The sequence below is a fragment of the Pygocentrus nattereri genome, chromosome 7, assembly GCF_015220715.1.
Source record: "Pygocentrus nattereri isolate fPygNat1 chromosome 7, fPygNat1.pri, whole genome shotgun sequence".
Classification (NCBI taxonomy): Eukaryota; Metazoa; Chordata; class Actinopteri; order Characiformes; family Serrasalmidae; genus Pygocentrus; species Pygocentrus nattereri.
Genome location: NC_051217.1, coordinates 28,700,895 through 28,727,974, shown reverse-complemented (window position 1 = coordinate 28,727,974; position 27,080 = coordinate 28,700,895). Strand labels below are relative to the sequence as shown.

Below are 27,080 nucleotides of genomic sequence, written 5' to 3'. Positions count from 1 at the left end.
GACGCCTTCCAGCTGGTTGCTGTAGTGGCGTTCGGTCGGAGAGGGACACAGTGAGAGACACCAGGGCATGGACACCACCGAACTGGCGGCCAACAACTAGTTCACAGCAGTTCGATAACTGGTTACAGTCATACTATTCTGTACTGCAGTTTTACAATGGGGCAGTGTGGTATAACCTCCTCAAAGACCGTGCTGGTCTTCCTCAATCTCATTTTCTGGGTAAGCCAAAGCGACCTCTAAATTGTGGATGCGTCAGCTGGGTTAGCCCGTGCTAGTTAGCTCGATAGCATGGATGCGTCTACGCAGCATTTTTTCACAGTTAACATTAGCTAGTCGCCACCGGCCAAACTGATAGCTAGCTAGGGTTAGTGCGCTTAATGTTTCTTGACAAATATGATGGCTAACTATGTCTTTATCAACGAGAATGGACACTCGTATCAAAGTGAAAAACAGCGCAAATCTGTTCTGGGAACCCGGTTACATGTAGATTGTTATCAAACTTTGCTAACTGGCCAGGCTAGCTAGCTAACCTAGCTAGCTAGCTTGCTAACGTGGACGAGTTTCTGCTCTTTGTTTACTTTGATTACTGCAGAGCTAAAAAACAAAACAACATTTAAGAAACAGAAGTTAAATGCGACGCTGTTTTTCAGATGCTAGACGCACTGCGTCAACGTTTGTTAGCTAGCTAGCTATGCTAGGTTAGCTAAATTGGTAACTTAGCTACATAACCACAAAAAACATGGGCAGAAGTTTCCGTTGTGAAGTTAACGCAGCAGTCTGAGTCTGTGTGTATGGTAAAACATTGTGTAGTATTGTGATTTAAAGTACAGTAGTTGTGAAGGCTGAGAAAGAAGGGTGCTTCCCCAGAGTTAATTCTAGAAGATACTGTAAATAAACTGAGGTCTACGTTCTCCTGGTTGCCTGCATATCTGTTTTAGGTTAGCTAGTTCGCGCAGTGTGCATGTCGTCCGTTTGAACTGCGGTTGATCATCCATTGCATCCACTTTAGACTGTTTTACCCAACAAGTGAGGAACTGTTACTTGTCTCCAGTGCTGGATTCAGTCTTGTTTTTTTTTGGAAGTAAAATAACTACTGTGCCCCATTTGAACAAGAAACCCTTCCATCAGATCACTGCTCGTTGGCTATAGTATCTTCCTTTTGTGATATCGTAGGGAGTCTTTTATTTATTTGTTTGTTAGCTTGCTTCTTTGCAGTTGTTGCCTTACTGTCTGTTTGCTTTATGATCTATTAGTACCTTTAAGCTAAATCTTATGGTTACGGTGCGTTTCTTTTAAAGCGTTCCTTAGCGGCTTTTATTTATGACGATAAAAACTTGGCTCTGAGTCATGGCGTTCTTCTTTTTCGATTTTGGAGCTGACATGCAGTGTTTTCACAGGCTGCCGCTGGGATCCTATGTTATGTCGGTGCCTACGTGTTCATCACATATGATGACTATGACCACTTCTTTGAGGATGTGTACACTTTGATCCCTGCTGTTGTCATAATTGCTGTCGGTGCACTCCTCTTCATCATCGGTCTGATTGGATGCTGTGCCACAATCCGGGAAAGCCGTTGTGGGCTGGCTACAGTCAGTAAACCCATAAAACCACACACTCACTGTGAACCTATAATTACATAATATGCACTTTCTCAATGGTTTTTCTTTGTCTAACAGTCTATTGTTTGAACTGTATATCCTGAATTCCTGCTTTCCAGTTTGTCATCATCCTCATGCTGGTGTTTGTGACAGAGGTGGTTGTGGTAGTGCTTGGCTACATTTACAGAGCAAAGGTTAGTCTGCCTAAAGGCAGGTCAATGTTTTTTAAAGGTGGAGTTGCACGGCTTTCTATCATGACTTGAATAATACAGTTATCAAAACCGTCATAGATGGAATATAGGCCATCTACTCAAAAAGTGCTTCATTTAATACCACTAAGTCTTTCGTTGCTGATATACACTTACTAGTCTAGACTAACTAATCTTATTGTTTTCTTCTCCAAAATAATAATAAGAGTTAATACATAATTTAGAAATACATCACTGATACAAACTATGATCCTTTCCTAGGTGGAAGAGGAGGTCAATCATTCAATCCAGAAGGTCTACAATGAATACAATGGCACCAACACAGACGCCCCCAGTCGTGCTATTGACTATGTGCAAAGACAGGTGAGACTTTTAGATGACTCTTAAATAAAACCTGAACACCTTTTGCTAAATTGAGTAATGTGCAGCTTTGTACAACTTTTAATCTTGTTAATGGAATTCTGTGAGTGATAGGGCTGCATGATTATCATGAGTTTTCCCAAGAAATATACCTATTAAAGGTAGCAATAACAGAATGGATCAAGTGACCTTACACTTGTGTGTGTGTGTGTGTGTGTGTGTGTGTTTGTGTCTTACACACATTCCACAACTTTTAACATCACATTTTACATCTGTATTACTCAGCCCTTGTGAATGAGGTAGTTATTCTTATATGTTGTGTACTGTCACTGTGCACTTGGCATGAAAACCATGATGATTACTTTGCATGCATTAAATTTAAGCTCCACTGCTGTGGAATCGCCAACTACTCGGACTGGAAGAACACACGCTGGTTTAACGAGTCTCGGAACAATAGTGTACCAATGAGCTGCTGCAAACCCAATGCAAGCAACTGCACTGGCTCCCTTTCCCGCCCCGGAGACCTCTACCCTGAGGTGAGATTGTGTATGTGTATATGAATAAGAGAGGTGCTGATAGAAAGACATCTTATGAAACAGTGTTTTCTTTTTAATCTCTCAGGGATGTGAAGCTCTGGTTGTGAAGAAACTGAAGGAGATCATGATGTATGTCATCTGGGCAGCTCTGACATTTGCTGCAATTCAGGTATGAACCTAATCTGCTCTGACATGCAACAAAGCAAGCAACCTATGTGATCTCAGTGACCATATGCAGAAATCCTGGAGACTTGTCAATTATGCATCTAATGCTGGCTTTATGTGATTAAACTTTTTATACCTGTAGCTTAATTTCTGTGCTTCACGGTTACATAAAGTAATTCAAAAACACCCAACACATTGTTACTCCACTAGTTTAGCAGTTTAAAAAAAAATAAAAATAAATACAAGCTATCAGTCTTGAGTTAGTCGGAGGGTGAAGGGTGGTCTCCTTTTCAACCACCCAGTAAACTGTCTTCTGATTTGTTTTCTTGTCCACTGAGCCAGTGAACTCTGGTTTGAAAGCATGTGATTCAACGCAGTGACGTAATGCATTATCTGCGTTTAGATTGGCTGTTTCATGAAACTTGCCCCATGAAGTTAAGACACTTCTGCACAGGAGTTTCAGATGGGTTGCGGGACACTTTAAATAATGCAACACGATGCATTTTAGGTTCATTGCAAGCATGAGAGTTTTACTGTGTAAAACTAGCCAAAGATTTACCAATTGTAACTTCTGTAGTATAGAAGTTGTGAACACTGTTACCCATGATTTACACACTGGTACCATTGTATCCTCTTCCTCATAGATCTTGACCTTGAGGTAGACATTTGGAGACAGAACTTCACTTGTTGCAGTGTTACCTTGTTAAATGTTGCATGCATTAAATTTCATTCATGAACATGCAAATGTGTTCTAGGGCTTATTAAAATTTTATTCTAAAGGCTTATATCACATCAGAAGGCTACATTCCACCCCATGTGTTAACTGAGTCAGCCATTTTAATAATTAACATGTTAAGATACGGGCCAGTCAATCAGCGATTAGGTTGCAGCAGACAGGCTTTCCTCTTTAACACTTGTGGTTGTTTTTAGTTTTAAGTTTTTACACTTCAGTTTTTTAAAATCTCTCTCTCAGTAATGATCAATAGGGATGCAATAATATGGGAATGATCTGTTTTTATATTGAAATCTAAATATCTGATACGGTGGTTTTTTAGTGAAAGTAAACATCTGCTGGTACTCATATGTTTATCATTATAGACGACTTGCAAATTCAGACCTGGTCATGATGGATTTTTAAATATCGCAAGTCTTTCCTTGGTTTCTTACTTTCCACATCAGCTGGACTTGCTTGTATTTCTGTAAATCGTCCTTCATTTTTAGAAGGAAAGCATTTTGCAAAACCACTTATTTCAAAGTTATTAAAGTCTGCATTTTACAAAACTTTCCAGTTCATCATTTCCCAGGGAAAACATTCTCACAGCTTTTTTTCAGTTTCGTTATTGGCAAAAATACAAAGAGCTTTTTCTTTCTGTGGTTCCCTGCTTTCATGCTGACCCAAGCACAGTTATGTCCTTGTGCCTCTGTTACTTTTTGAGTCACTGTGCCAAAAGTACTGTGGGACTTTCCTCTACAGTGCACTGTAGCTTTTCTATGCAGTGGGGTAATCAGAAACCACTAGTGAAAATCCTTTTACTTTTTTCTTTAAATTTTAAAACCTTCTATTGTTTATTTCCTGGTTAAAATGGAAAAAAATGCTAGCTTTTCAGCGTGGACCCTGCTGTATCAGTAAATGTAGTAAATATATTCTTTCCCATTTTTGTCCTAGATGCTTGGGATGCTGTGTGCCTGTGTGGTGCTGTGTCGTAGAGGCCGGGACCCTGCCTATGAGCTTCTGATAACCGGAGGAACGTACGCATGAATGAACTACTAAAGAACACACGCACACATGCGCACACACACAGGGCTCAGGCTTGTGTCAGTGTGTGATAGCACACTGGTCATGCCCTCCTCTTTCAGCTACACAAGTTTAGACAGGGTCGCTCACACTGTGCACTGGTGATGGGTGAAGCAAAATTAGTGTATTTTTATTTATTTATGTGCTTCTGTATGAACGGTTGAGTTTTATTTTAAATGTTTTTTTGTTTGTTTGTTTTTTTTTTCCTTTTCCAAATTGCTAAAAGGCCAAACTGAGAAATGGCGAACAACCAACATGTTCATGAGGTTTTTTTTTGTTTGTTTCTTCTTGGTTATCTGATATCTGCAAGACTGAGCATTTTTGCTCATGTGAAAGATGGCATTATTGTAAGGACAGAAAATGTGGAATTCAAGCTTTCCTCATGTGTTAGTTTGCACTATGTGTACAGCTATTGATTATTTTATCAGGTTTCGTTGAGATCATGCTTCTGAATATATTGGGATAGGTGAAGTCTTTAATGGGTTAGAAGTTTGCTCTGCATTGTTGCTGTCTCAGCTATACCACCCATCACCAGAAACACTGGCAGCATCAGACAAGATCTGGCTTGCTCAGCAACATGACTCCAATCTTAAAGTGAACTTTCAGGAACATCTGTAAATTTACCCCGGTATTACACATAAAACTAATGTTTGTGGAATACGCTACATGCACTACCTACCATGTATTTTATCATTGTTTTAATTTTCTTCCTTCCCATGCTTATTGTGTGGAGTTTAGTATTCTGGGAAGTAGATTTTAAAGTTGCTTTGGAGAATCTATAGCGATGTAGAACAGCATCAACATTTGAAATGAATGTACATAGAATAAGGGAAAGCAAATTAAACACGTAATTTTGACATCAAATAAGTGTCAGTTGCCATTTTTATAAAATATTTTTGATGAGCTTTACTCTCAATGCTCCATTTGCATGATCACTGAGTGCACACAGGATACTTTTATTATGAAGGCTTACTGTAAAGGAATGCTTTGCCCATGACTGGCAGTTATTACCAGCTTAACATTCATTTTTTAGCAGTATTAGTGTTGTTGGTTTAACAGCATGCATGGAAACAGAGCATTAGAAGCTGACTCTGCCCAATCAGATCCATGGCCTTATTCATGCTTCTCAGGAATTCCCTGGTTCTCTCAGCCATTCAGACAAATCATTGTTGAGGCCCTTTGTCAGAGCAACCGGCTCAAAAACTTGAGCAGTAAGCTTGTGTAGAACAAGGCTAAAGGTCAGGCTTTTCCCAGGGATGGGGATATAGAATTATTCTAAAGCCATGCTTCGAATAGATCCTACTGAGGAGCAAGACATATCGTCTATCATTACCAGATCTACAGATGCACATAAGGCAGACAAGTCCTCCCTCTAATACCACTAATAACTAAAGCATTGAGAGTCTTTGGCTTTAGTAATTGGATATTAATGTAACTGTTCGGTGTATGTGGCTTCATGAGTCACATCTAGTACATTAGCATTTTGCAAGCTAATGTAAGACAAGACTTCTAAAGATAAATGCAGTTTTTACTGGTTGATCTAAAATGAAACCTGTAATATGACACGGCCTACAAACAGATGACAGCAATTGAAACTGGAGTGGAAGGGAACTTTTCACAGTGGTAAACAGAATGTGCTCAAAATCTGCACTTACATTTATAAATATACTTTTTTTCTGGTTTTAATGCTATTATTAATAGACAAGGAGAAGGGAAGAGTTTTTTTAGGCAACTATTGTTAACATGCTTGAGTTTACATTCATGGTGCAAGCTAGCATTAAGTTAGCAGTATACTTCAGATAAAAAAACAAAACCAACCAAAACTGAAATGCTGCTGAACTCACTGCCATAAATGTGCTTAAAAATAGCACAGTGTATGTTTTACCACCAGTAGAAGCTCACTTTGTGCAGCGGACCAGTTGGTGTTAGGGGTGAGATCTCTGAACAAATAACATTAAACATAAAAGTTTGCTCAGGAAGCAGCACACGCAGCACCAAGGACCAACCGCTGCATCGTTTTGCCCAAAAACATTTGCATTTTAAGTATACTGCCTGTTTAGTGAGGTAGTGCTAACCTCAGTTGGCTGACAACCACTGTCCACACTTCCACCTGTAAAATACATGAGAAAGGGCCTTTCCTACTTCTTAAGCCAGGAAGTCTTGCTTTAGAGACCATTACAGCACCGCTGTAAGAGGCGAGTAAGCATATTTCAGGCAGATTTGTTTGGCTGGAATGTATTTTAAGTATACAAATATCTTACTTGAAATGTCATCATGTACTAAAATTACTTTATTGTATAATATAGAATTACAAAATAACCCCAAAATTGACCAATGATGTTAAAATCTGCTGGCTTGCTTAAAGATTATATGAAGCCATTTTCCTGGCAGCTCCCCAGTATTGTAGTGTGGGGTGAATTTGTAAATGATTTATTGTGGTCTATATAAATAACCTTGCTGTCCAAAAATTTTCATTTTTTAACATCAATTGAGCACAGCAGCTGCCCTTTACATTGTGTAAAACCGTTCACGATGAATACACCAATAGAAATGCTCCAAAATAACTTTGCATGGAAGTACATTGTGAAGAATGTTTTTGGCCTCTCCTGTAAAGCTGCCTTTTTTTGGACAGTGATGATATTCTTTATTATTACCTCCATAACAAGTAATATTTGCTTTGTGTTAATCATTTTACCCATCTACTAGTGAATATACACAAAACGTACTGTAATATTATGATAGCAAGTCCACTCACACTCAGATTTGCTTGCTGTCCTATTATCCAGGACCTCAAATCACAGACAGCCCAATATGCCTGGTTATAACTCTTATTTTTGTGCACTTGGGTTTTCTTTACCTTTAATTAACAATAAATACATTCTTCTAGTCAAGAAATAAATATGTATCTTTCTGTTAACAAAATAAGTACAATGATCTATTTACACATGGCCATGATTCATTAAACCTTAAATATTAATACAGTACCCAGGACCTGTATGAATAGACCTCTATGAAAACATGTTCTAGATCCTAGGCACTGTATTAATATTTAAGGTTGATCCAGGCACAATTAATTTGGGCTCTAACGCCTATTAGAGGGCATAAGTCCATGGACATTAGGCATTGGCGACTGAATTGCGCTCAAATCTTGTTCAGGTAAGAGCCTGGCACCAGGCCACTCTGCCCATTCTTTTGCACTGTCCACCAACCATCTTCTCCTTGCTCCACGACCAGAACAACATCCCCTATCAAGATGGACAACTCGTCTGCACCCTGCAAAAAGTCACAACACTTTTTGGATCAAATATTGCATATGGTCCTATCTACAACAACGAACAAGACTGACACTGAATTAGTGCAACTAGTAGGCTGCAACAATGATACTGATTGGTGGTTTGCCTACCCTTGATCTAAGTTTCTACTGAGTTCAAACTTTAAACTAAATTTGGCCAACAATGCTTTTATTTCAGTGGTATCATTTCTGTCACTTTTTTTGTTTAAATAAAAGAGTTTAAAGAAATATGTAAATATTGTTTGGAAACTATGCTGTCCATTGTTTCTGTCATGTCAGCAGAACCAATTCATTTACGTGTATCCCCTGTTGAGCCTAAAAGTTACAAGGCGTGTTTTTGCTTCTTGCAAGAAGTACAGCCAAACAGAGCAGAACTCCTCTTTTATCAGTCTCAAGGCCACAGTAACAAAACAATATAATTCTGAAGGATAAGAAGCGGTTGGAAAGTGGTAATGTAAAAATTAATGTTGTAAGTGGATCTCAGGGAGAAAAGTACAATAAATATGTAGGATACTGAGCCCTTGATCTTGCAATAAGATGAGACTGTATTTGTGTACCTTTTTTTTGGTATGCTCCAATAAAGCATTGCCCTCTTCAAATGATCTAGGAATAGCTCACCAATCCAAATCTTAACATTTCCTTTCATGGGAGAAATGATAAAACTGGTGTTAGACACCAAAACTGACCTGAGCATTGTAGTCATACAGAGCCTGGTACTTTTCTCGTTGGTGGTCAGTTGTATTTGGAGCTGCATTTGCAAACCCAGGAATAGAGGCATAAACTCCATCTGAGTTGTCTCCTAGGAATTACATACAAAAATGTAGGTAACTGGATAGTATTTTAAGAAATCATAAGACAGTGACTACAAACAGGAAGATATGCCATAACATGTTTGCCTGAACTACACTATAATGCTCTACAATAGATCTAAACAACCTTTGATATCATACTGATGTCACCTTTGATATAATACTGTTTACCAGCGACAGTCCTGGAGTTCCCCTACACAGCATAGTTCCCTCCCTATATGGAACCGTCTGATTCAACAGTTGAAGAGCTTGATATGTAACTGATGAGTTGAAACAGGTGTGTTAGAGTGAGCTAAGTAAACACGGAACAGGACAGTGCAAAGGTACTCCAGGGCTAGGACTGGGGAATCTGTAGTAGAGAGCAAAAAGTATATGAATTAAAAGGCAATTGCACTGATTCTATAAAATTTAAGCTTATTACAATTGTTAAGATGTAATCAAAACCATTCATGTGAAATGCTCTGAGTTGTAGGGACGCTTATCAACCAATGGCAAGTGTAGTGATATAAAAAAACACGTCTGAAATGGTAAACGCCATTTAGACAAAACGTTATGGATTACGCTGCCTGATGGTTGAGAGTTTTGTCAGATATGGTTTCTGTCACCACCACTGAAAAGAAATTTGAGTTGTACCATTTTACATCAAGCCACTCTGAATGATTTTGTTTGTCTTAGCAATTGAATTATCCAGAAGTTTAGAAAAATCAGTAGAATTTCAGTGCTAAGTGATCTCCCCAGTTTTCATCTATGTTTGGCCACTTTAGCATTTTTTGGCTATAATATTGTTGCCTATAATCTCAACCTATAAAAAAGAATGGTGACTTTTGCAGATTGACCAAATCAGTCCCAAGCCACGGTCGGGACCAAAGAGCTCCCCGTCCTCCGCTCCGAAGTTCCCGACAATGTGAAAAAACGTTACTAATTAATTAAAGTCAAATCAAAGTTTTACTTTTAATTTAATCTGTTTTCTAATTTGAAAAGAATAGCAAAGTAAAAGAATTGGAAAAGTGTTCTTGCAAAAGTTAAAGAAAAGTGAAAAATCAATCTTGCAAAAAAATCAAAGTCAGATGAATAAACCAAACTTCAGCCGCAGGTTCGGTTCGAAGGGAAGAAAAGGCCCACTTTTATTAGTGTGACAAGTTGGCGCCCCGAAAGCCAAAATGTACAGACACTTCAAAAACCATACATTTTATACCATCTATGAGCGAAGCCATCACCCCTCCCTGGGGTGAGAAGAGTGAGATCATCGCTCCACCTATTCTTGATACATCCTGGGTTCACCAATCAATAGAACTGTTTTTATAGCTTTCTTAGGAACCTTTCCTATATTTAACATAATTCCCTTATCCTGGCATATGAGGTCATCTTAACCAAGTGTTGGGTGCTCTCCTCATTAATTTCGATTGATGGGCTAGTTTCTATTGGTTCTTATCTATTTTGCTCACTAACAGCAGGCTTGTTTTTGCTGAATGGGCAACACTTCTCAAGGCTCCTAGGCCAGGTGCACTCACTGTCAGAGATCTCTTTAATAGCCTACACTAGCTGTTCATGGAGCGGAAAATCCATATTTGGAAGTTTTGGGCCTGCTGTTCCGGTCCCTGTCTGCCTGCCTCAGTTAAATACTTATAGACCTGTCTGTCTCTGTTTTATGCACATAACTCCGTCTTTCATCATTTCTAAGGCAATGATTATTACAAAACTTTTATTTAAAGGTGATTTAATGACATATTTCTTCAAAAATCCCACACCACTAAGATCAAGTCTCATGAATTAAATGACAAAATAAAACATTATCAGCCAAAATGATGTACACATACCAGAAGAGGGAGCTATTGGCTGTGAGACGTCATTGGTATTTTTGGAACCACCAGAGCAGTTGCCTTGCAAGAGATTAGAAAACCTGAAAAACAAAGTTATACAGTACACAGATTAATTTAAATATGGCTCCACATGCGGCCTAGTGAGGGACATATGAGAAAGGCTTACTGACATGTAAATTTTTAAGCAAAAAGCTAACCAACACATGTAAATTCATGCTAAGAATACATACCTCTTCATCACTCCTCCCCCAAAGCGGGCAGTGCCATTGCTCTCATCTGAGGGATCTCGGCTGTAATAATTTTCAAATACGATGGCCTCTAGAGGGGCAACAGAGAAATGTAGCATCATACAACCCTTTGGATAGTAATAACCGATAACAAATCATCATAAAGGAACCTGTACTGGAAAACTGCTTATTATAATTATTATTATTTGTTTGATTATTATTGATGATTTTTAATTACAGTGATCCTGGAAACAAGCTGCTAAAGGCACCGGCTAAACAGTTCTGGGGGAATTAAACACATACTGACCTGGTGGAATACTTCCAGTTCTTTTTAAATCTATAAAGCTGTTGATATCTGCTGTGATGTCACAGCCTTCCAGCACTGTCCTCACTTCTTCATAACACTGCAAACAAACAGAAATAAACAGCAACTAGTACACTGACATTAACTGTTAGCTTGCCACAATAACATACCTTGCTAGCATGCCTGAATCTAACCAAGATAAACCTGAAATAAATGCACCTACCTCATCATCTTTGACACACTGCATTGAGAAGTGGTTACAATGGACCCAAATAGCATTTCTCAAGATGTTGATGCGGTCGCCTTCTTGCTGCTGAAAAACCTGAAACAATTCGAACAAAGTATCTTCAGTGTTACAATGTGGTCTCTGCTACTACAACCCCAATTCCAATGAAGTTGGGACGTTGTGTAAAACATAAATAAAAACAGAATATGATGATTTGCAAATCCTTTTCAACCTATATTCAACTGAATACACTACAAAGACAAGATATTTAATGTTCAAACGGATAAACTTTTTGTTTTTTTGCAAATATTCACTCATTTTGAATTTGATGCCTGCAACACGTTCCAGAGAAGTTGGGACAGGGGCATGTTTACCACTGTGTTACATCACCTTTCCTTTTAACAACACTCAATAAGCGTTTGGGAACTGAGGACACTAAATGTTGAAGCTTTGTAGGTGGAATTCTTTCCCATTCTTGCAACTTCAGTTGTTAAACAGTCCGGGGTCTCCGTTGTCGTATTTTGCGCTTCATAATGTGCCACACATTTTCAATGGGAGACAGGTCTGGACTGCAGGCAGGCCAGTCTAGTACCCGCACTCTTTTACTACGAAGCCATGCTGTTGTAACACGTGCAGAATGTGGCTTGGCATTGTCTTGCTGAAATAAGCAGGACGTCCCTGAAAAAGACGTTGCTTGGATGGCAGCATATGTTGCTCCAAAACCTGTATGTACCCTTCAGCATTAATGTGCCTTCACAGATGTGCAAGTTACCCATGCCATGGGCACTAACACACCCCCACACCATCAGAGATGCTGGCTTTTGAACTTTAAGCTGATAACAATCCGGACAGTCCTTTTCCGCTTTGGCCCGGATGTCCATGATTTCCAAAAACAATTTGAAATGTGGACTTGTCAGACCACAGGACACTTTCCCACTTTGCATTAGTCCATCTCAGATGAGCTCAGGCCCAGAGAAGCCAGCTGTGTTTCTGGGTGTTGTTGATATATGGCTTTCGCTTTGCATGGCAGAGTTTTAACTCGCACTTGTAGATGGAGCGACGAACTGTGTTCACTGACGATGGTTTTCTGAAGAGTTCCTGAGCCCATGTGGTAATATCCATTACAGAATGATGTCGGTTTTTAATGCAGTGCCGTCTGAGGGATCGAAGGTCACAGGCATTCAATGTTGGTTTTCTGCCTTGCTGCTTACTTGCAGAGATTTCTCCAGATTCTCTGAATCTTTTAATGATATTATGGACTGTAGATGAATTCCTTGCAATTGCACGTTGAGAAACGTTGTTCTTAAACTTTTGGACTATTTGCTCACGTAGTTGTTCACAAAGTGGTGAACCTCGCCCCGTCCTTGCTTGTGAATGACTGAGCCTTTCAGGGATGCTCCCTTTATACCCAATCATGACACTCACCTGTTTCCAATTAACCTGTTCACCTGTGGAATGTTCCAAACAGGTGTTTTTTGAGCATTCCTCAACTTTCCCAGTCTTTTGTTGCCCCTGTCCCAACTTCTTTGGAATGTGTTGCAGGCATCAAATTCAAAATGAGTGAATATTTGCAGAAAACAAAGTTTATCTGTTTGAACATTAAATATCTTGTCTTTGTAGTGTATTCAATTGAATGTAGGTTGAAAAGGATTTGCAAATCATTGTATTCTGTTTTTAATTATGTTTTACACAACGTCCCAATTTCATTGGAATTGGGGTTGTAGTATCTTAAAGACCATCATGACTTTGCATGAAGCTAACTGGTTCCTACTAGCTTTGTATTTTTTAGCATTAGCAATGTTTGCATTCTACTTTACTCTAGTTTAGGAACACTACAGAATACAGTCCAGTGTTTCTGTGCTCTTATCACAGATTATTGACTCCAATGATAGTTTTCTTTTTTTATTAATGTGCTCATATTGAATTTGGTTATGAATATGGTTATCGTTATATTCAGGCTGTAACCCACAGACATTAAACGCAATTTGAAGAATCGGTGCTGGACATATCTGTACATTATACTAAACTTTGATCTGACTATTCTTTTTCATCTCACATCTGAAATGCTTAGAGGTCATGGTAATCATTCATGATAGTTACATTTGACTGGATCCTGTCCCTCAAAGAGTAATGAGGCATGATGTTTACTCATCCCACAGTTGCTGAATTTACCCTACCGATTACTTTTTCTTGTGCAGCCTAATTATTTCATTATATGAATAAATATTAAAATTATTGCTGAAAGAAAATTCTCTATATTATCTTGAGTTTGTCAAAGTCAGGGTCAGATTTGCCAATATTTTGGTATCAGTCCACCTAATCTATACTACTCCTGACTTTTGGCTTTTGTAAACAGTAGATGGAGCTAATCTGCAGAACTACAGTTTGATGGAAACGTAAATGATGTCTAATATATTCTTTGGAACCCCTAGACAGCTACATTCCTGCATCTCACAGCTCATTTTCTAATGTCCCAGGATCTTTCCTCTGCAGTGGCAAACTATTAGTGCTAGGCCTTCAGTTCAGGTCATAAATGTCAAAAAGTAAGAATTTTAACTAATTTTAGTGTGTGTAGTTTAACTAATTTTCTAGTGTGTGTAGTGTGTATGCACTAAGCTAATAGTGAATTACAATAATATTTTTTGCCCATTCTATATAAAACACATAGATTTGAAACTTGTATAAGACATTGTGTTTTATTTGAATCTTATAACAGACACATTAGCATGTATTTTACCTTGTAATATGTATTTTAGCTCCGGAAAGAGCTGTTGCTGCTGTTTTACGTTCCTGACAACTGACTAAAACCTGTTTAGACTGCGGCTCCTATTCAATCACTAAGATATCTAGGACTTCCAGGTGCCTAGGTGACCTTCCCATGGAATTGGTCCCACCCACTGTAAATCAAAATGTGTTGGTTGATTCCATTGTCAGTTTCTAAATATGTTGGTGGTTACTTTGATGTTTTAAGCCTTCTGTTTTGCTCCTGAAGGCCTAGCCAAAGTGAGAGCTCACTTAGCATATCTGCCTAGATACCACAGAGAAAAAAATGTTGACTGAATAATTTGTATTGGGCAGGTGAAGAGTTTAACCCTTTTGTTTCCAAACAATAAGGTAGGAACATTACAATACTTTTAGAGTTTAAATATAGTGTGCACAAGCCCATTAAATAATAATTATAGACATGTGTGCTTTTTTATTTCACAGAAATGGCCATTTCTAAAGGGTGTGAAGGCCCTGAGGGTTCCTTTTTTGGAGCTGCATGTTTATATGATTTGGCACTTTCTCCCCCTCCCCTGCTGATTTTCACAATCACACAAGAATGTTTTCAATCCTTCCTGCTAATTCAAGATGCACTTTCAGTTTGCTATATAAGTGAGTTCATTATGCCCCAATCTTTAGGTAGTCCACACTGTGTAATTTTACATCCAAAGTAATTCCATCCATCCAGCACATGTGGCCAGTTAAGTTTGCATAGCCAGATAAAAGCATTCAGGTAACTAAATCAAATATGTTTTCAACAGAGTGGGCCTGTTTCATGTGAGTAGATATCTTGTAAACATAAATTGACAGTCAGACAATCATACTTTAGTATTTTGTCAATTTTTTATCATTTTGTGAGTAAAATTAAATGAGTGGATTTGTTTCATGCATTAAGACAAATTCAGCCAATAGCAGTGCATCTAATTAATAACACTTCTTATCAAAGTTGACAAACTTATTTTATGAGATGGGGTAAGCAAAGGAAGTACATTAGCAAGGGAAGTAGCAGTTGTAGCATCAAGCTCACTCAACAGAAGGTAGATGTGTCAAACTCGAATTAGGTTTATCACATTAGCCTTTCATATGCTTTTATCTTCCTCATTTCAAATTTAAACATCAGCACAGGGAAACAGCTAGAACACCCAATTGTGCCTGGAGCTATAGCCAAACAAAGCAATGAGTGCTGTCATCTTTCCCACTTCTTTTCATTTAAACTAAAGCAACCTTTGAACACATTGGCCCATGTCACAAAAAGCAGGCCTGTTTAGTTTGGGTATTAAGTCAAGTGAATGAAATGTTGTTTTTCAAGCCACATGATCTAACATTAAACGACATTTCATTACACAGGACAGCAAAAAGTGCAGATAGGAATGAAATATTCATTATTTTTATCAAATTGTCTTAAATTGTCTTAAATTTTAAATGGGGAAATTTAATCCAATAAATAATCTAATAATCTTACAAAGAGCTTGTCAGCTGCCTGTAGATGAGTTACATCAATTGGAAGCATTTGTTGTATTCATGCCAGAAAAAGCCAGATATTCTAGTTTTCTTGGCCAAAAACAGGCTGGGAAATTAATTAATACAAAATAATGGAATTTAAATCGCAATTGCAATATTGGTGAGAAAATATAAGGAAAAAAATGATAAGACATTTTCCCCAAATCCTTCAGCCCTAAGTGCAGATACACAACACTGTGGAACATGTGAAGAATGTACAATAATTCCTCAAGACAATGGACTAATGAAAATGCTCTAAAATAACTTGGAATAAAACATTCTTATATAAATTAGATCAAAGGATGCTTTTGTTTAGTATTTTTCAATAGCCAGGATAAATGGACAGGTGCCAAAGCAGTCATTTTTAGACCAAGAACTAGGAGAGGGCCCCAGTCCCATGTTAGCCTTCAAGTACAGTTGAAAGCAAAAGTCTGCTCCTCAAATACGCACAGACGCACACACAGGCACCATGTGTCAAGCCACTTGTCAACAATTATGGCTTTTTGTGGTTTTCTTCTGGCTTAAATCTAGTACACCAATAGCTGAATGCTATGTGGTACACTATGACACAAAAATCGAGCGGTATTTTGTGGCCAGAGGTTAAAAGTGGGATTTTGGTGTAGAGCGTCAACGATGGAGGAGCCATATTGTTTACTTTACGCAGTATTACAGGGAGGACTCAGCACTCAGATCATGAGAATTTGATTAAAATTAATAGTCCAATAAGATGTTGCTGTCTTTGTGACTTAATTATCCATCCATCCATCCATTTTCTAAGCCGCTTCTCCGGCAGGGTCGCGGGGGGGTGCTGGAGCCTATCCCAGTAGTCATCGGGCGGAAGGCAGGATACACCCTGGACAGGTCGCCAGTCCATTGCAGGGCAGACAGACAGACACAGACAGTCACTCACACACTCACACCTAGGGGTAATTTAGCATGTCCAACCGACCTGACTGCATGTCTTTGGACTGTGGGAGGAAACCGGAGAACCCGGAGGAAACCCACGCAGACACGGGGAGAACATGCACACTCCACACAGAGAGGACCCCGGTCACCCGGCTGGGGAATCGAACCCAGGCCCTCTTTAAATCAATTTATTTATTTGTCTGTTTGTCATGAAAATGATATCAAAACTTCTTTTCTGACTAAGATGAAAATCACACAAAAGCGTTTAAACAATGATGCCACCCATCTCTGCTGCCTCTTGTTTGTAGCAGACTGCTGGTACAGACAATAAAGTTTATCCACAGAACTTACAGAACTTCTTCAGTTCTCTGTAACACTTTACTGCCAAGTCTTCAATGCCATCCACTCAGATTTGGAAACCCCAGCCCTACTACCTGACATCACTAACCAACTTCACTATAATTTGTAATATATACCTACAAACACTGCTAGCTAGGTGCAAATATGAGTGCACTTAGAAACAGTCAGTTTGCAAAACAGCTAGGCTAAACAGGCTAAACAGCATCATTGTGCAAAGATATTAAATTTAGTATACACTCATTTACATGCAGGCTGAAGGTTTGAACAAATGTGGAAGTGAAAGCTTTAGGCTACCTACCTATGACACAGAATGTTTTAAGAATTACTTTCAGATGATCTAGATCAGTGTTTCCCAATCCTCAGGCCCTGCAAATGGTCCACACCTTTCTTTCATACCTAAGTGACAGGCCCCCAAGGACCATGTTGGGAAACACTAATCTACTTAAATGTGAGGTATATTGAACAAGTATTTTGGCAAATTAAATATGAAAAAGCAGGAAGGATTCTACAAGAACTTGACATTTATGATTGTGAAAACCAACAGAACAATGTGAAATGGACATACCAGAGTTGTAGTTGTCAACTACATGTGCTAGTGTGCTATTGTTTTGATATGTACAGACAGACAACTGTTTATTCACCCATTTAGTAAATGATCTACTACTAACTATCAAGTGTGGTGCAATGCCACCATCAGTATAGCCTTCCTTTTGATCTTATTTGTCAGCACAGAAAAAAAAATGCTCGTGATGTTATTTACTTTTCCAACTCAGGACTGCCCCCCCACCCCCACCCCCCGGCCGTTCTTGACAAAAGACAGTTGCACAAAAAAACGTCTCTGTGTACAGAGACTTTATCACATCAAATAGTTTAATGAATTTCATTAAGACTGCAATGGAAGTCATTTATATTCCCATCAAATTAGAGTTCGCCATTCACACAAAGAAAAGGTGCCAGAGCTCTGCTCAACTTAGCCCCTGGGCACCAGAGGCTGGTGTGTTAGCCTTCATTCAGAAGAGGTAGAATGAATAATAGCAGATCAGTTGAAGATACTGCACTTTACTAAATAGCCAATATATTTGGCAGTTTTACGAGTAAAAAGGATCAGCATCTGTATTAATATTGGGACTTTAACCTTGGTGATACGTAGTATCAAACTAATAGAAAATTTGATGGTATGGCCCACCCTTACTATGCAGCAAACCAAGTGGCAAATAGTACCTATTAGAGCTATAACATGCCAGGAACATCACCTGCAAAAAAAAAAAAAAAGCTGTGTACATGCCAAACACTGAGTGTGGCCATAATGAAAAGAAGAGTCCCTCAGAGTCCTCCACAGAGTTTATTGTGTTTTGAAAAATATTTGCTCATTTAGAAATTGATGCCAACAACACTTTCCAAAAAATTGGGACAGGGGCAAAAAAAGGCTGGTAAAGTTGTGTAATGCTAAAAAAATACACCCATTGGTTGATTGGCAACAGGCCAGTGACATGATTAAAAAGCATTCCAGAGAGGCTTTCAGAAGTAAAGATGGGGAGGGGTTCATCACCCCGTGAAAGACTGCCCAAGCAACTAGTGCAACAATTATCTCTGGGCCCTCAGGCACCACTGCATTAAAAACAGATGTGATTCTTAAGTGAAAATCACTGCACGGGCTCAGGAACACTTCTGAAACCAACAATCTGTGAAAACTGTTCATCACTGCATCCACAAATGCAAGTTAAAACTATAAAACACAAAGAAGAAACCGTATATGAACAGGATCCAGAAACACTGCTGCCTTCACTGGGGCCCAAGCTCATTTAAAATGGACTGAGGTGAAGTTGAAAAGTGTCCTGTGATCCGACAAATCAGAAATTCGGACACTGTGCCTTCTGGGCTAAAGACCACTCAGCTTGTTATCAGTTCAAAAGCCAGTATTCATGAAGGTGTAGGGGTGCATTAGTGCACATGCCATGGCTTGCTTATTTCAGCAAGACAATGTCAAACCATACTCTGCATGTATTGCAACAGCATTGCTCTGTGATAAAAGAGTGGGTGCTAAACTGACCTGTCTGCAGTCCAGACTGCCACTCACCAATAACATTTGGAGGATTATGAAATGAAAAATATGACAAATGAACCCCTGAACTGTCGAGCAGCTGAAATCCTATGATGAGTATGAATGGGAAAACATTTCACTTTCAAAATCACAGAAATAGGTCTCCTCATTTCCCAAATGCTTACAGAGTGTTGATAAAAGAAGAGGTGATGAAACACAGTGGTAAACATGTCCCATCCCAAATCTAAATGGGTTTGTACAAGGTCCCCATAAATCTTTAATCTTTTAATCTTTAAATGCTTAAAACGGCTTATGACTTCCCCTCTATTTGCGGTCAGCATCTCATGGCTAGCGTAGCTTAATAGGAAAGTAGCTTTCTTTGAATGTTCACTTACTAAAGCGGATAGCTCTGGTAGACAGTTACTGGGTTTCTGGGTCTCTAGTTTGTAGGTGGACAGACGTGTGGGTGGAGAGGATGTTGGCAGACATCTAGCTGAGTGAATTTCTAGTCTTTTTGAATTGCTGTTGGCTCTCACAGAAGCTGACAGCTGCGGTAGCTGAGGTTATCAGAGAGCTAAAAAAAGAGCAGACGTGATCTATCTGCGCCTGTGTGCTTTAGTATATCGAGATGTGTGCTGTGCAAAATGCTGTCAACAGAAGGTGAAATTTAGAGCGTCTTACACTACCTCACATGTACTCTCATGCGTAGTCTCCCATTCTTGTCTAATCTTGTCCAGTTGATCGATGTTTGACATGTACTGTTTCTCTGAATAAAGAGATGTTTTAGATGAATTTGCTGAGTTGATGTGGTAATTGAAGCAGCTGTTAAACTGAAATCATTTCTCATCTAGAGTCTGGGTTACATTAATCACACACGGTTATGTGTGAAATAAAAAGACATGAAATATTACTGTGCTGTCAAGGGAGAGAGAGAAGAACTCTCTTAAGAAAGTAGCAAATCTAGTTTCAAAGAAGGCCACATTTAAATTAGCTGAACAATAAAGGTTCAGTTCTCACCTGCATCTCCAGCAGCTTCTCTGCTCTGTTTGGCCTTGTTTTGTAGCTGTGAAGCATAAACGAATGTCATAGTACAAATCACTATGTGTTTGCTCAGAATTCTAACAGCACAAGGGAAAACAAATTAATATCTTCCATTATGTTTTAATTCAGCATTTAGCAAAGCAGTCTGCAAGGTTTAAAATCTCCAATTTCATCAGAATGTTTATCAGCAATCGTCTTTGGAACGGTTATTCTTTACATAGGATATGACAGGGTAGAATGTTATACAAAGTTTCCTACTGATGCATGTGTAAATAATTTCTATTTCATTGTATTTCAAAATGTTTTTTTGTATTTTTACAGTTTCCTTTTGGGATTATGGGATTATTTTTGCCTTACACATGCCTAAATGTATCTCTTCGCCATGTATGAAAATACTTTTTTATTTTAAAAGAGATTTGACCTAAGTTTTATTCATCATCATAAAACAATGTTTCAGGCATTGGGCAACATATTTGATCAATTCCAGTAATAGCTTTCTGTGAGAGAGTTTTTAGTGGCATTGAACTACTTGTATATCTGGTTCTATCACTAGCACTGTGAATGATTCTGAGCCAGAAAGATTCTTGAGTGGCACATGTCACATCAAACCACTCTGAATTACTTTTTTACATCTTACCAGTGCCATTTATGAAGAAAGATTGATAAATCATTAGAATTCTCCTTTAATTCTGCTAGATGCTTGTAACAGACACTTGAGGCTATATGTAAAATAGACTAGAGGTAACATATGCAAAGGTTTGGGTTTGTTTATAAGTGAGAATAAGTATGCATCCTTTCCAGAGAACACACTTTCAAAATGTAATATTTTATATTGTTTTCCCCAACATGTTAAATTCAGTGAATCAATAGAAAGTATGCAATACAACATTGCAACAAATGCCATTTTTAAATTTTAAGAATGTGTACATATTTTTACTTTAAAATCAACAAAACAGAGCAGGGTTGTTTAAACTTTTGCATACAATTCTAAAACTGTATTTTACCTTTTCAGCCTGTTTGGGGGTGGTAGTGCTGTTGATCTTGTCTGCTGTCTGTTCGGCCTCGTCTGCTTCTCTACATTTCTGCTCATAGGATCTTTTAGACTGTGAGAAATGAAGAAGAGCTGATCTTGTTAACTACATGCCATTTGGGTCCATGGAGAATTTTTGATGGTTAGGCACAAGCTCTATGCTTTATGAATGTGGCCTGGAACACAAATAATGAGTTTCTCATGCAAACTGCAATCAACAAATAGTGACTAAAGAGATATAATGTGTTTGTGAACACAATGCATGTTTCAGGAAATTGCAAAGATGAGGAATAGGGAAACCTAGCATTGCGAAACCCTGTGCATGTGTGTGTGTGTGTGTTTCAGAAATATTATGCAGGCAGAGAAGTGTAACTTCCTGAACTAAGAACACACACACACACACACACACACACACATGCATACACTCACAAGTGCACGGAAATGCACCCCGATTTAAATCGGTTTTGAATGCTTCTTCCTCTTCCTGTTCTGTAGCTCTCTTGTTCTCTCACTGTCACAAATAGACTTGCAGTTCCTTGAATTTTCTTGAATTCATGAAAAACACAAATTAAATTCAAGTCTCTTTGCGTGCAATACATACAATGCTGTGCAAAAGCCAGAACCCATAATATAGAGTTTTTTGGTATGGTGTATAGTGTACCCATCCTTTGCCTTTATTACAGCATCCATTCTTTTTGGGAGACTTGTTTTCTGTTTTTGAAAGAAATCTCCAAGGATATTTTTCCACACCTCTGAAGTTCAGTCTTTATTCGAACTTAGTTGTATTTTCTGCTTCTCACAATCCAAGTAATCCTAATCATATTTAGTTATGTTGAGACCAACATAATCAGACCAACAGATTCTTTGTTTGATCTGCAAATTTTTCTAAATCTTTTTCTAAAAAACTTTTTTAAGTCTATGTCCTTCTCTGAGCAATGGTGTCTTGACAGTTACACATCCTTTCAGACTCATAGTGTTGAATGTCTTCTATCAGTGGATGGATGGACAGAAACACCTCTGGATGTTTTCAGACCTGAAGCAAGATTAGAACTTGATTTTCTCCTCCCTCTCAAAGATGAAATCTTAAGTACTGTCTATTTGATGGGGACAGGATTTGTGGTCATCCAACAACACTGTTGTTAGGAGTCCCTGGTTTTCTCTATATCTCTTAATAAGTTTTGAACTCCTTCCTGAAAAGTGATTAACTTGTATTAAGTGGCTTTTTTAACTGGAAAGTACATACAATGGTGCTCTCTGACTTTTGCACAGTATTGTATGGACTCCAATGGAAACAGAAAACAAATAATGCTCATTTCAAGAGTTGTGCTTCATCAGAAAGTCTTAGGCTCACCTCCATTGTTTTCTTGTACAGTGCAACCTTGGTCTTCTGAACCTTCTCCATGATTCCCTCAAACTGCAGCAAGGTATAAATATGTAATTAAAGCATCATCACATCTTAAAAGAAAATTTAAATTGCATGTTAAACTATTGAGATACCGAGAAGTAGGGGTGGGAATCTCTTGGCACCTCACGATTCGATTCGATTATGATTCAGAGGACTGCAGTGCAATTATAAAATGATTATCGATGTATCTTGATGCATCTTTTTTTCTATACAGGATTTCTTTTTTCTTACTGTGTGAAGACACAGTTAGTTACTTTTAAAGCAAAGTATATATAATAGTCCACAATGAATTTACTTCCAATATTTTTATTAATAAACCAAATGGAAGTGATGTGGTAAGTAAACTGGAAGGCTCTCATTCACTGCTTTTGTTTGGAGCACATGAGATGCTGCTGCCACTTATCTGCGATAAAATGCTCTGTTACTGTGAAATAAGATCCACGCAGCATGTTACAGCCCTCCTGCCTGTTTTCTTTAGTAACTTTATAACTTCGGATTTGGTCTCATGGTAGAGAGTAGGTCACTGTGTCAATAAAATATCTTTGAGATGGGACATGCAAACACTTGAAGATGAACAGACTTATTCGCACTTATAAGTACCTTAGTTGGTTTTCTGGTACGTTAAATCTGCAACTAAGACTGTCAAACACTACAGTTCTGAAGCTGAAGTCGCTTCAAAATCAGATTTTCCCACTCCACCTTAAATGGTGAAGAACTTACTTTCGTCTCAGCCAGAATTTAAGGTGGAATGGAAATATTCAAACAAGAATCTGGAGAATAAGAAGCGACTTCAGCCTCGTAAAACAGCCGAATGATGAGAGACATTTTATAACAAGCTGCTCTACTTCTGAGGAAAAGTTTCCCGATGGAAAGGGGAGGAAAGCGGCTATAAGTTAGCTGAGTTAAAGCTTAAAGCAGAGTAAAGTAAGTCTGCGTTTTCGTTTATATTTTTTAGCCTATACTAGGACATCAGCACACACTGAGACTCTTAGAATCGACTTTTTCCCACACCCCATACCGAGAAGTACTATACATATTTATTTATAGAATAGCACTGTCAGTGAGAAGAAGACGCAGAAAGAAGTTACTTGGTTAGAGATCATTGTGGCTGACTTGCCACCAATAATTCAATTGTTGAGAGTCATTCAGAGTGGTATGGTGTGAAAACAAAACATTTAATTTGACCGGGAGTGTCCAAACCTTTGGGTAGGACTGTATCTGTCTGCCATGAATGGATGTAGTAAAATAACATTTTAGGCCAAAACTATCATAAAACATTGTGTCATGCACCTGACAGTTTATCCATGGACCATTTCATGTAGTTTTCTGTAGTGTTGCTTTTAGGGACATATAACGATTCAGATGTCTGGCTCATATCACCATCACTGTCAACAATTCTGACTCGGTTTCTTTGGAATAGAGTATTTCAAACCACTCTGTATGACTTTTTTTCACATTTTAACCATTTAATTATGAATATATTTTGAAAAATTGTCCCTTAATACACTAGTCCATTAAGAAAAGAGAGTTATTGAAAAAAGCAAAACTATTAGGCTTAACTTGCTAGTCATACAACTGAGAATTGAGAACTAGAAAAAAAAAGCCTTGCAGTTTGACTGTGGGCTGATGAAACTTGAAATAGAGGGGTGTCCACAGGAAGCAACCCACTGTCTCTAAAACAAGCATAATTGCAAAGCCATGCTGTTGATCATGATTGGTGTGCTACAGTGAGATACCACATGTACCTTTTTGCGCTGCTCTTTCTGGCGCTCTCTGAACTGCTCCATGCGCTTGACCTCTTCTTTTAACATCCCTGATAGATGGATATGCAAATTTCCAATGTTCTCGATTTCTGTGATATAAATGACATGGCACTGTCAGTGGCCCATAAGAAGTTAGATCACAGATCAAACTGATGTGGTTGTACAAAAATTGACAAAAAGAACAACAAATTCTGTCCTGACACTTACGTGTTTTAAGTTGATCAAACGATATCTTTAAAGTGCTTCAAGTAAAAAACGAGACAGCAATGTTAGTCATATACAGAGAAATAACTCACTTTCAAGACTAATTTACAGTTGTATTGCGCTACTATTCATTATCAGTTATTCATTATCATTATGAGCTGTATCCTCTTACCCTATTTCACTTTGGCCTCCAGTCTTTCGTGCAATAGTTACTAACTCTTTGCCATACCTCTCTTCAGCCATTGCCCTAAGAAGAGTGGAAGGCCACCTTTCACCACACAACTTCACAACTTAGAATTTTGCTCAAGACAAAAAAAATCATTTGCAGTTATCACCTCATCTTCAAGAGCTCCTCCATGTCTTTGCAAGTCCGCCGGCCATCGCAGAGTCTCTGTGTGAGAGCTTCATAGCCAGCATTGCTGGTGAATTCTGTGCCCTAAGCGGCAACAATGGAGCTGTTATCTCAGTATTTTTTTTCTGGATCATATAATCATAAACAGGGGCATCCTCATAGCAGCAAATTTAAATCCAGAGGAGTACTCAAAGCTGCACTGTATATCTTAATGATGACCATATATTTAGCACATGCTGTAGTTTGGCCTGTTTTAAATCACAAGAACATTTTTCCATACTGGTTACTCATCATAAGGTTACTCATCCTGGATTCTGGAATCAAGGCAAACATTCTGGTTTCTGAGGTAGGAAATAAAACACCATACTATGCCTCAAACTGTTCCTAGATTGTTGTTTTAGTCATGTGCCATGCTTCCATTTCAGCACACAGAATTAGACCCTCTTTCTATGCTTTGCTCCCTGCTTCTTCACCATTTTCAGGGGAGTTCCACTGTTTTATTAACATTTCTGAGTAATTCAATGCGTGAGATGTTATAAAAGTCAAACAGAGTGTTCTGATGTGAAATGGTGCATTGTGGTGAAACTTCTTGCCTAATTTTTATACGGTGGTGATGATAGGAACCAGGGGTGGTGATGTTCAAATGCAAATATAACCGTTTTATTTATTATCCCAAACAACCAATGAAGCTCTATTTGTCTTCTGAGTTTTTATATGTAATACAGATATTGGTAAAGTAGTGGTAAATCCAAAAAATATGTTTTTTTTGGGGGGGAACTATTTTGTCAATACCGATATCACAACAAACACCTTTACCTCCCATTTTTGTAAAGCTGCTTTGTGACAACATCAGTTGTAAAAAGCGTTATATAAATAAATTTGATTTGATTTGATTTGACTTTACCACCACATTTCTTGTTTTTACTTTTTATTACATAATTTAAAAAATGGACAAACAATTTCAAAGTGTACAAATTGGCCAAAAGTAACCATCCAAAATAACTTTTGGGGGGGTTCACACCGATTTCATGTAATAGCTTTCTATTCTATGAATAGTAATAGCATTTTTAGCAGCAGTGAACACTTCATACATATGATTCCTTTAACCACTGGTTAATTCTGACTCTTTCTCTAGAATGGCACATTTGACATTAAAACACTCTGAACAGCTTTGTTTACATCTTAACTGTATAATTATGTAGGCATTTGGATAGGATTCCCCCATAACAAAAACAGATCAGAACTGTGCTCAAACTGTCTGCTTTGGGAACACCTCTTAACATGCCCAAGCTGAAACAGGTTCATGAAGCGAGATCTATGGTGCAAATCAACCCAGAAGCTTTCCATGTTGCTTTGTACACTGCAGCTGTGACAGTTTGGAGCCAGAGCTCAGCAATTCATCACTGGGAGCCCACAATAGCATGGAAGTGGTTCACCATGACAATGCTGACACATGGTGCCTCCTGTCATCAAAATTACACAGAAACACCCCACACTTTCACCCTGGCTCAGGCAAAGCATTATTCTCTGAATAAGTAGCTAGGTGATCTACTTTGAGTGTTTTGTTCGGTATTAAGAACTATCACAATTGTTAGCACATACAGAACTGTAAGTGTAAGTTGTACAGATGACAATCTGTAGCTTCTAGCCATTCGTGTTCTCAAAATGTCCAAGAAGTAGTTAAAACTTCAGTTCAAACAGAAACATTGCAAAAACTCAGTTATGCAACTGATACACTATCAATACTCATATGCCCAACTGCGCTGTGGTGTAACTGAAACATCTCATCTGAAATAACTATAAAATTTCATCTGCAATCATCAAAAGTTACAAACGTACAGTCAGGGCTGTGCCGGGTCACTTACCCAAAAGGCATCTTTGAACTGTAACATTGTCATCTTTACGTCTCCTTTTATGATTCCTTGTGATTCCCTAACAAAATATAACTTGAACAAGTAGCACTTTACCGAAAGAAATGAAGCAAAAATTCGGTTAACAAAAGCACGAGAAAAATACGCACAGGAAACCAGAAACCTCACAGCAGTTCACTTGTGGTGCCTACGTTTGACTAGGATGAGGAAGAGCTTTTGTATTATGTCATTGACCACAGACTGGCTGAAAGATAACAGTTTGCTTGTAGTCAACATTTAAATACTGGATAGGTCGCACCTGCTGAATAGTAGTGCTTTGAAAAAGTTATAAGCATCAGTAACTTGTACTCAGGTGGTACACAACTGTGTAGAAACCTGCTCATCCAACATTTCTTCACAAATCAAGGTTTGTTAGTAGTGATTTTGTTGCACTAACAACCTCTACTTTTTTAATGGGCCCATATGATACATTTTATTTTGTAAATAATATTTGGATGGTTTTA

General features: G+C 38.3%; 2 protein-coding genes across 2 annotated transcripts; one reads left to right on the top strand and one right to left on the bottom strand.

The window, feature by feature from the left end:
- tspan3a (tetraspanin 3a) lies at positions 1-5,527 on the top strand. Its single transcript, XM_017711139.2, has 7 exons — positions 1-219; positions 1,398-1,589; positions 1,718-1,792; positions 2,069-2,170; positions 2,551-2,703; positions 2,789-2,872; positions 4,535-5,527. Exons 1-7 carry the CDS (start codon positions 157-159, stop codon positions 4,625-4,627), a joined length of 762 nt encoding a protein of 253 aa, XP_017566628.1. The 5' UTR covers positions 1-156; the 3' UTR covers positions 4,628-5,527.
- Positions 4,997-26,762, bottom strand: pstpip1a (proline-serine-threonine phosphatase interacting protein 1a). The gene is made up of 15 exons (XM_017711138.2): positions 26,572-26,762; positions 24,690-24,790; positions 24,527-24,601; positions 24,358-24,392; positions 24,133-24,239; positions 22,334-22,396; positions 20,957-21,055; positions 19,929-19,974; positions 19,598-19,677; positions 11,339-11,437; positions 11,119-11,215; positions 10,815-10,902; positions 10,582-10,664; positions 8,642-8,754; positions 4,997-7,936 (listed from the first exon to the last, which is right to left on the bottom strand). The coding sequence occupies exons 1-15, from the start codon at positions 26,602-26,604 to the stop codon at positions 7,805-7,807; spliced, it is 1,251 nt and encodes a 416-aa protein (XP_017566627.1). The 5' UTR covers positions 26,605-26,762; the 3' UTR covers positions 4,997-7,804.
- Between the last annotated feature and the right edge of the window lie 318 nt (positions 26,763-27,080).

Coding starts and splice junctions, on each gene's coding strand:
- tspan3a (XM_017711139.2), top strand. CDS start 157: ATGGGGCAGTGTGGTATAACCTCCTCAAAGACCGTGCTGGTCTTCCTC. Junction 2,704..2,788: donor CCGGAGACCTCTACCCTGAG/GTGAGATTGTGT, acceptor TTAATCTCTCAG/GGATGTGAAGCTCTGGTTGT. Junction 2,873..4,534: donor TGACATTTGCTGCAATTCAG/GTATGAACCTAA, acceptor TTTTTGTCCTAG/ATGCTTGGGATGCTGTGTGC.
- pstpip1a (XM_017711138.2), bottom strand. CDS start 26,604: ATGACAATGTTACAGTTCAAAGATGCCTTTTGG. Junction 24,602..24,689: donor GAGGAGCTCTTGAAGATGAG/GTGATAACTGCA, acceptor CACTCTTCTTAG/GGCAATGGCTGAAGAGAGGT. Junction 24,393..24,526: donor GGAGGCCAAAGTGAAATAGG/GTAAGAGGATAC, acceptor TTTTACTTGAAG/CACTTTAAAGATATCGTTTG.